Source organism: Cervus elaphus, chromosome 7 (genome assembly GCF_910594005.1).
Source record: "Cervus elaphus chromosome 7, mCerEla1.1, whole genome shotgun sequence".
In the NCBI taxonomy this organism is placed as follows: Eukaryota; Metazoa; Chordata; class Mammalia; order Artiodactyla; family Cervidae; genus Cervus; species Cervus elaphus.
This window is the reverse complement of record NC_057821.1, coordinates 8703716-8713232: the sequence shown is the minus strand read 5'-3', so window position 1 is coordinate 8713232 and position 9517 is coordinate 8703716. Positions and strand designations below refer to the sequence as shown.

The 9517-nt window shown below is 48.6% G+C and overlaps 1 protein-coding gene across 2 annotated transcripts; it reads left to right on the top strand.

Annotated features, from left to right (window-relative positions):
* Window positions 1–809: 809 nt before the first annotated feature.
* LOC122696922 (HLA class II histocompatibility antigen, DO alpha chain-like) lies at window positions 810–6911 on the top strand. 2 transcript variants are annotated; one of them, XM_043907106.1, is made up of 5 exons: window positions 810–951; window positions 5258–5506; window positions 5923–6204; window positions 6301–6411; window positions 6626–6911. In XM_043907106.1, exons 1-5 carry the CDS (start codon window positions 870–872, stop codon window positions 6685–6687), a joined length of 786 nt encoding a protein of 261 aa, XP_043763041.1. In that variant the 5' UTR covers window positions 810–869; the 3' UTR covers window positions 6688–6911. The 2 variants fall into 2 exon arrangements, with proteins under 2 accessions (XP_043763041.1, XP_043763042.1); XM_043907107.1 differs by having other exon boundaries at window positions 6301–6436.
* The last annotated feature ends 2606 nt before the right edge of the window (window positions 6912–9517 follow it).

The window sequence follows — 9517 nt, the reverse complement described above, 5'->3', positions numbered from 1 at the left end:
TGCCACCTGGGCACCCCATGCCTCCTGTTGGCTGAGCCCAGTTAGAAGCCAAAAATAAGGGTGATTTGGTCCATACAGGTCAACCTTCAGTCTGAGATGGGGGCACAGGGGACCTGAACGAATTCATGGAGGCCACCCAGCACTCTCTGCTCTCCTCAGAACAGCCTGCTGGAGTTCTTTTTTACTCTAAACATCTCTAATAATGATACATTTTCCCTCACATAATGAAATAAAGTAATAATTTTAAACATGATTTAAAGCCTCTAAATATTTTTTTCTATTGTGTATCCAACATTTCCCTTTTAAAATTTCTTGGTAATTCTTTTTTTTCTTGGCTGTGCCGGATGGCTTGTGGGATCTTAGTTCCCTGCCAGGGATCGGACCCACGTCCCCTACAGTGGGAGTTCAGAGTCTTAACCACTGGGCCGCCAAGGAACCCCCATATTTATTCTATTTTTCAACTCCAAATTGGTCCACAAAAACTTACAAGATAGGTAGGAGCCCCTACCCCACAGATCAAAGAGGATTTGCGCTCAGATGGCCTTCTCTCTGCCTTCAGAGGGTACCCTCTTGGAGGATGTAGGAGCCGTGGGTCTCAGCCCCTCCCACCCCTCCTGACTTTCCTGTGGACCAGCCTCCCCAGGGCACGTGGGCCCAGTTACACTCTTCCATCTTCTCATCCAGGCGCTTTCCTCCGCATCTTCCCCCAGCAACAGCTACCTCAACTGAGGGAATTTCCCTGATTGGCTGAACACAGCAGGGGGCTCCCCACCCCACCCCAGAATCTGTTTTCTTCCTCACCGCCACCTTCTTCCCTTACCCCTGACACCAAGCCAGCGGGACATATCTAGTTAAAGCACCAGAGGGCAATGGTCCTCAGGGGGAGGCTGGTCCTGGGACTGCACACCTTGATGACCCTCCTGAGCCCCCGGGAAGTTGGGGCCATCAAGGGTGAGTGCTGAGGGCGCTGGGTGAGGAGAGGAGATTACGGGCGCGGGGTTACCCTTGAGATGGTACAGAGTGTGAGCGGTTCCTCTCCGCTGGCTTATGGACTTCCTTGCCAAGAGATTCCCCATCCCTTTCACCTCTGTTCGGTCTGTCCTGGACCTAAAATACAGGCTCAGCCTGGCCACACCAGCCATGCTCTGGTGCCTCCTGTTCCTCCCTCCGTCCTTTCGTTTTTTAGATTTTTTTTTTAATGTGGACCATTTTTAAAGTCTTCATTGAATTTGTTACAACATTGCTTCTGTTTTATGTTTTTGTTTTTTGGCTGTGAGGTATGTAGGCTCTTAGCTCCGCCCTGGCCAGGGATCGAACTCGTAACCCCTGCCCTGAAAGGTGAATTCTTAACCACTGGACCACCAAGGAAGTCCCCTGCCCCCTCTCTGAGACCCAAACCGCCATCTTGCTGCCCAGCGTCCTGATGGTTTTAAAACAACTTTTATTTATTTATTTTATTTGGTTGTGCTGGGTCTTCACTGCTGTGCATAGGCTTTCTCTAGCTGCAGCAAGCCAGGCTGCTCTCTAGCTGGGGGGGCCCTGGCCGCCCTTGTTGTGGGGCACAGGCTCGAGGGTGCCCGGGCTCGGCAGCTGCAGTGTGCCAGCTTCGCTGCTCCATGGCATGGAATTTCCCCAGACTGGGATCAAACCCGTGTCCCCCGCATTGGCCGGTGGATTCTTATCCACTGTACAACCAAGGAACTCCATCTTTTTTTTTTTTTTTATATTTTTAAAATTTTGTGACCAAGATGCACAGCATGTGCAATCTTAGTTCCCTGACCAAGGATCAAACCTGCCTCCCCTGCATTGGAAGCATGGAGTCTTTTTATTTTTGGAAGCATGGAGTCTTAACCACTGGACTGGCAAGGAAGTCCCAGCATCCTGATTTCTGTAGAACTTCCTGGTTTGAAATGTGCCCATTCACTTCCAGTTCTAGTACCATATTTTTTTTAACCAGGTCAACAGAGAGATGTTTATGTCTTTATCCTGCTCTGTTCATGAACTCCTTGTCTGCAGGGTCCACAGCTGGTTTGTCTGTATTCCCTTGGGGCCTGGTATCGTACTGACCACACACTAGTTTCTCATGACTGCTGTGCAATTTATTTCGTAGGATTATCAAGCCATCTTATCCACAGTCACCTAAACCCTAATTTCTAGAAAGCTGAGCCTCATTCATGTTAAGAGACACATTTGATCATAATGCTCTGAGCAGAAGAGATGGGACAGAACTTTGAACTTCGAATTCCTTTTCCACTGTTCTCTGCAATACCTTGGGCTGCCTTTTCCCATCAGTCTGGCCTCGGGGTCACAAATCTTGATTCTTACTCCTGACAGCCATCTCCTGTTTTCCCTCACACCCACTTACACTGCATCTCTGTGCCCACAGTTCCATGGATGCTCTTTTTTTTTTTTTTTAAATTGAAGGATAATTCAGTTCAGTGCAGTTGCTCAGTTGAAGTAAAATTGCTTTACAGAATTTTGTGGTTTTCTGTCATACATCAACAAGAACCAGCCATAGGTACACCCATGTCCCCTCCCTTCTGAAACCCCCTCCCACCTCCCTCCCCATCCCACGCTTCTAGATAGCCACAGAGCCCCTGTTTGAGTTCCTTGAGTCATATAGCAAATCCCCACTGGCCATGTGTTTTACATATGCTATTGTAAGTTTCCATGATATCCTCTCCGTATACCTCACCCTCTCCCTCCTCCTCCCTGTGTCCATGGGTCCGCTCTTTCTGTTTCTCCATTGCTGCCCTGAAAATAAAGTTATCAGTACCATCTTCTTAGAGTCCATGTACATGCGTCAATATACAATATTTATATTTCTCTTTCTGACTTACTTCACTGTGTATAAGAGGCTCTAGGTTGGTCCACCTCTTTAGAACTGATTCAAATGTGTTCCTTTTTATGGCTGAGTAATATTCCATTGTGTATATGTGTATATGTACCACAACTTCTTTATCCATTCATCTGTCAATGGGCATCTAGGTTGAGTCCATGTTCTAGCTATCGTAAATAGTGCTGCAATGAACATTGGGATACATGTGTCTTTTTCAATTTTGGTTTTCTCAGGGTATATGCCTAGGAGTGGGATTGATGGGTCATATGGTGGTTTTATTCCTGGTTTTTAAAGGAATCTCCATACCGTCTTCCATAGTGGCTGTATCAATTTACATTCCCACCAACAGTGCAAGAGTGTTCCCTTTTCTCCACACCCTCTCCAGCATTTATTGTTTGTAGACTTTTTGATGATGGCCATTCTGACTGGTGTGAGGTGATATCTCATTGTGGTTTTGATTTGCATTTCTCTAATAATGAGGGATGTTGAGCATCTTTTCATGTGTTTGTTGGCCATCTGTATGTCTTCTTTGGATAAATGTCTGTTTAGGTCTTTTTTTCCCCACTTTTTGATTGGGTTGTTTGTTTTTCTGGTATTGAGTTGTATGAGCTGCTTGTATATTTTGGAAATTAATTATTTGTCAGTTGTTTCATTTGCTATTATTTTCTCCCATTCTGAGGGCTGTCTTTTCACCTTGTTTGTAGTTTCCTTTGCTGTGCAAAAGCTTTTATGTTTAGTTAGGTCCCATTTGTTTATTTTTATTTCCGTTACTCTAGGAGGTGGGTCATGGAAAATCTTGCTTTGACTTATATCATTGAGTGTTCTGCCTATATTTTCCTCTAAGAGTTTTATAGCTTCTGGTCTTACATTTATGCTTTTAATCCATTTTGAGTTTATCTTTGTGTATGGTGTTAGGAAGTGTTGTAATTTCATTCTTTTGCACGTAGCTGTCCAGTTTTCCCAGCACCACTTATTGAAGAGGCTATCTTTGCCCCATTGTATATTCTTCTCTCCTTTGTCAAAAATAAGGTACCCGTAGGTACTTGGGCTTTCTCTCTGTGCTTTCTATGTTGTTCCCCTGGTATATATTTCTGTTTTTGTGCAGTACCATACTGTCTTGATGACTGTAGCTTTGTAGTATAGTCTGAAGTCAGAAAGATTGATTCTTCCAACTTCATTCTTCTATCTCGAGAGTACTTTGGCTGTTTGGGGTCTTTTATGTCTCTATACAAATTTTGAGATTTTTTTTTTGTTCTAGTTCTGTGAAAAATGCCATTGGTAATTTGATAGGCATTGGATTGAATCTGTAGATTGCAGTTGTTAGTATAGTCATTTTTACAATATTGAGTCTTCCTACCCAGGAACATGAAGTATCTTTCCATCTGTTTATGCCATCTTTGATTTCTTTCATCAGTGTCTTATAATTTTCCATATACAGTTCTTTTGTCTCCTTAGATAGGTTTATTCCTAGATATTTTGTTCTTTTTGTTGCAATGGTGAAAGGGATTGATTCCTTAATTTCTCTTTCTGATTTTTTCATTGTTAGTATATAGAAATGCAACTGATTTCTGTGTATTGACCTTGTATCCCACGACTTTGCTGAATACACTGATTAGCTCTAATAGTTTCTTTTGGGTTTCCCATGTATAGTATTATGTCATCTGCAAACAATGAGAGTTTTACTTCTTTTCTGGTCTGGATTCCTTTCATTTCTTTTTCTTCTCCAGTTGTTGTAACTAGAACTTCCACAACTATGTTGAATAATAGTGGTGAGAGAGGACACCCTCACATTGCTCCTGATCTTAGGGGGAATGCTTTTAGTTTTTCACCATTGAGAATAATGTTTGCTGTGGACTTTTCATATGTGGCCTTTGCTATGTTGAGGTACGTCCCTTCTATGCCCATTTTTTGAAGAGTTTTTGTCACAAATGTGTGCTGAATTTTGTCAAAAGCTTTTTCTGCATCTATTGAGATGATCATATAGTTTTTATCTTTCAATTTGTTAATATGGTGTATCACACTGATTGATTTGCATATATTGAAGAATCCTTGCATTCCATGGGTGCTCTTAACCTAAGTTAGTTTCTCCTCATCCCACCCCTACTCTTCTCATCTCACAAGACCCCACTGGGACCGGCAATCAGAGTCAAGATTTAACTCTGGGGTCACAAGCCTGAGTTTAGGTGGCCTCTCTTCTTCCAGCCCAGTGTGCCGGGCTGAACCCTTGCCTCTGTGCTGGCCAGTGCCTCCATCCTCTCCCTTCCAACCCTCAGCAACTCCTCCGCTCCCCAGGGACCAGCTCAGTGTCAGAACAGGACTCTTGATGGGGCACAGCTCAGAGACTCAGCCCATCACACCTGATGGATGAGAGCTGGTACCTTTTCTTTTCTCCCCTGACCCTGAACTCACCCAACACAGCTGACCACATGGGCTCCTACGGACCAGCCTTCTACCAGTCCTATGATGGTGCGGGTCAGTTCACCTATGATTTCGATGGAGAACAGCTGTTCTCTGTGGACCTGAAGAAGAGGGAGGCTGTGTGGCGTCTGCCTGAATTTGGCAACTTCGCCTACTTTGACCCGCAGAACGGGCTGTTCAGTATCGCGATGATCAAAGTGCATCTGGAGGACTTGGTGAAGCGCTCCAACCGCACCAGAGCCCCCAACGGTACTGGCCCTTTCCCCTGCCTGCCCCCCAGGCTCCCAGCAAGCAGAGGAGGTTCAGAGAAGCCTCTGCCCCACCCCTCAGGCTTCTGTCGGCTCCCCGGCCCCACTCTCAAAATCTGAGACTGTTGTTCTCAACCCCTTTCTTTCCCAGGAGGTTCTAGATCTCCTCAGATTCCTTTAACAGCCTCTTCCTCTAGGAATGACCCCTCCCACCTGGCAGATACCGCTCACCCCGGGCCCCCCACCCCGCCCCTTCAGTCTCCTGTCCCTCTGTCCCCACTTCTGCCTCAGTGTCACCAGCCCAGAGCATCCACTGCTCTCAGAAGGCAAATACCAGGAAGCACCCCTCCATCCATCCCTGACAAGGCCCCAGCTAGAGGCCTGTTCCTGTGGGATTCAAGGCCTGCTTCCTCCTAGTGCCCCCTAGAGTGGCCGTGCTGCCCAAGTCTCTCGTGCAGCTGGGCCAGCCCAACGTCCTCATCTGCATCGTGGACAACATCTTCCCCCCGGTCATCAACGTCAGCTGGCTGCGCAATGGCCAGCCCGTCACCCAGGGCGTGACTCAGACCGGCTTCTACGCCCAGCCTGACCACTCATTCCGCAAGTTCCACTACTTGACCTTTGTGCCCTTGGCGGACGACTTCTATGACTGCAAGGTGGAGCACTGGGGCCTGGACCAGCCGCTCTTTCAGCACTGGGGTACGCAGCCCCCCTCCCGGCCACCCGCCTCAGACCTGTGCATCCTTCACCCTGAGTCCCTCTGCGGGACCCCCTGACCCTCCCTTTCTCTCCCAGAGCCCCAGGTGTCCACCCCGCTGCCTGACACCAAAGGGACTCTGGTCTGTGCCCTCGGCCTGGCCCTCGGCCTGGGGGGCTTCCTCGTGGGCATCACCCTCATCATCACAGGCACGTGCCTGTCCAGCGCCCCCAGGTGCAGTGGGGGTCTGGGGGGAGGAAGCTGGGGCCTCTGCACAGGATGGGGGTGGAGGATGAGAGATTCGGGGAGGGGGGCAGGGACGAGCAGAGGGGAGGCGAGGGGGTCAGGTTTGAGGGAAGCGGGCAGAGGAAGGACCCAGAATTGTGAGCTTGAACCTTGACCATGTGGTTTTTGCTACTTTAGGTGATGGCCCTTCTGAGAGAAGCAAGTGTGAGACACCGTTCAGCTTTCTGGCAAGTTTCTGACGGCCCTTGCCTGCTCAGTGCCAGACTCCACCAAGTTCATCATGCTGACTTTGAATGGGATCAACCGCTGTCCTATAAGTCTCCTCCTTTTTGGCCCCCATACTCATGGCAGGGACTTGTGGGGAACCAATGAGCTCCCTTTCCCAGCCCCAACACACACACACATACACTTTATTGGTCTACCCAAAGCCCTGGCCAGCAGCAGTAAACTTTTAAACAATGTTTGCACAGTGTCCATCTTCCCAGGCCTTAGCCAATTCTCTAAGGGGGTAAGGGACACTAGGGGGCCTCCAGGTGGCTCAGTGAATAAAGAATCTGCCTGCAGTACAGGAGATGTGGATTTGATCCCTGGATTGGGACGATCCCCTGGAGAAGGGCATGGCAACCCAATTCAGTATTCTTGCCTGGAGAATCCCTGTGGACAGAGGAGCCTGGTGGGCTACAGTCCATAGGGTCACAAAGAGTCGGATATGACTGAAGGGATTGAGCAAAGGACCCTAGGGTCTGGAAGAAGGGATTTCTGGTGATGGCCATTGAGCATGACCTGCTCCTGGGGACTGGCATTCATTCACGGGCCAATCTAGCTATGTCCTGCTCCATCTGACTCATCAGTGTGGGGCCCCTTGTGGGTCACTTGTGAATGGACCATTTCACACGGACGTCATGAACTTTATATCCTGAATTCAGATTTGCCCCCAAAGGGATGCAGAGTATTCTGTTCTTTGTAACTCCCCCAACTGATGACAGTTCTGAAGGATGCCAGGCGAGGGAACATTCACAGAAATTTCACTCTTACCCAGATTTACTGTCATGAAGAGGCCATTGGTATCCAGCTGTGGCCTAGATGCCATCTCCTTTTCCGGCATTTGATAGCGTTCCATGCATGACAAATAGCAGCCAAGGCTTGGGTAGGATGGCCACATCCTCCATCTGAGGTCCATCACATCAGGTAGGCCTGTAGAGAGTACTGATCTACTACCCTTTCAAGGTAGCTGTGAGAAGGGAGGTCTAGGAGAGATCCATCTGAATCCTCTCTAAATCTGTGGCCTAGGGCTTCCCAGGTGGCGCTAGTGGTAAAGAACGTGCCTGCATAATACAGGAGACATAAGAGATGCAGGTTCAATCCCTGGTTCCGGAAGATTCCCTGGAGGAGGGCATGGCAATCCACTCCTGTGTTATTGCCTGGAGAATTTCACGGACAGAGGAGCTTGGCAGGCTACGGTCCACAGGGTCGCAAAGAGTCGGACATGACTGAAGCGACAGTGTGCACGTAGAAGGTTCTAGTTTACGGTGAACAAAATTTAAAATACACCCAAAGCAATAGCTAACTCTACAAAGTAGTTTATGAAGTGAAGTGAAAGTCGCTCAATCGTGTCTGTCTCTTTGCCACCCCATGGACTATACAATTCATGGAATTCTCCAGGCAAGAATACTGAAGTGGGTAGCCTTTCCCTTCCCCAAGGGATCTTCCCAACCCAGGGATTGAACCCAGGTCTCCCACTTTGCAGGCAGATTCTTTACCAGCTGAGCCACAAGGGAAGCCCAAGAATACTGGAGTGGATAGCCTATCCCTTCTCCAGCGGATCTTCCCAACCCAGGAATCAAACCGGGGTCTCCTTCATTGCAGGCAGATTCTTTACCAACTGAGCTATTATATCAGGTACCAAATGAGTGGTACAGATTGGTGGTTTTCAAACTGAATACACAGAAGAATCACTTGGGAGTCTTTTGATGAGTACAGGCTACTCCCAGATCTACTGAATGAGTGTCTCTGGGGTGGAGAGAGTGGTGACAGGGACTCTGTAATTTTGAACATGCTCCAGATGGCGCTGACGAAGCTGTTCTGGCCCCAGGCTGGGGTCTGGGAATGGAGACTGGCTGGTGCCATCGGAGGTCGTCGGAAAGGGGATCCCTGTGGTCTGAGTGATTCAGGAAGACTTTCTGGAAAACCTGAGCCTTTTAGGGCATAGAAGTTGAGCAAGGGACTTCCCTGGTGGTCTTGTGGTTAAGACTCTGCCCTTCCAACGCAGGGGATGTGGGTTTGATCCCTGGTTGGGGAACTAAGCTGTCACGTGCCAGGTGGCACAGCCCTCTTCCAAAAAAGAAGCTGAGCGTAATACAGATATGTAGGGACAAGAGAGGATTTGGAATTGTGAGCATTTTGTCCTGGAAAAGAAAGAAACCAAGAGATTATGGGGACTCTGTGGACTTCCCGGGAGAGCGTGAGGTGGGGAATCAAAGGCCAGAAGAGGACTTCGGTGGGAGTGAGGGAGGGTTGTCCTAGGTGTGATTTTTGTTTGCCCGTCAGTCACGGAAACTCTATTAGAATAATTACAGACACAAGAGAGGTTATTTGCTATAAAGATGCCGGAGTGGTGCCCAGAACCCAAGGGTGGGTTTGAGTCAGGCCCGCAGCGGGCAGAACTCAGAACTGAAGAGGCCGCAGAGCCCAGCGCCCGGCCCTCTCTGGCCAGGAGCCCTGCTCTCTAGGTTCCTGGGCGCGTCAGCCGTGTTCTCTCAGTGAGGACTGACTGTCCTTTTCAGCCGACCTGTCGATCCTGTGGATCCTGTGTGTGTATGTCCCCTCGGCTCTAGCCCCCCACGGAGACTGTGTCTCTCAGTCACAATTTAAAGTTTTTGAAAAAACAAACGATTCCCCAAACTTAGGGAAAGTGTCCACGCCGGCCCAAGGCGATCAGATCCCATGGTACAAACATGATGGCTGGCACCCACCTCTGGGGTGAGGAATCAGGTTGGTCTCAGAGAAAGAAGAGGGTCTCGGAAGACACCGTGAGAGGTGTCTGTCTCCATCGTGCCCTGATCTCTGTTG

Bases quoted from the DNA above. Each gene is read 5' to 3' on its own strand.
- LOC122696922 (XM_043907106.1), top strand. From the start codon at position 870: ATGGTCCTCAGGGGGAGGCTGGTCCTGGGACTGCACACCTTGATGACC. The intron at 5,507-5,922 runs GTACTGGCCCTT...GCTTCCTCCTAG, and splicing joins CCGCACCAGAGCCCCCAACG to TGCCCCCTAGAGTGGCCGTG. The intron at 6,412-6,625 runs GCACGTGCCTGT...TTGCTACTTTAG, and splicing joins CATCACCCTCATCATCACAG to GTGATGGCCCTTCTGAGAGA.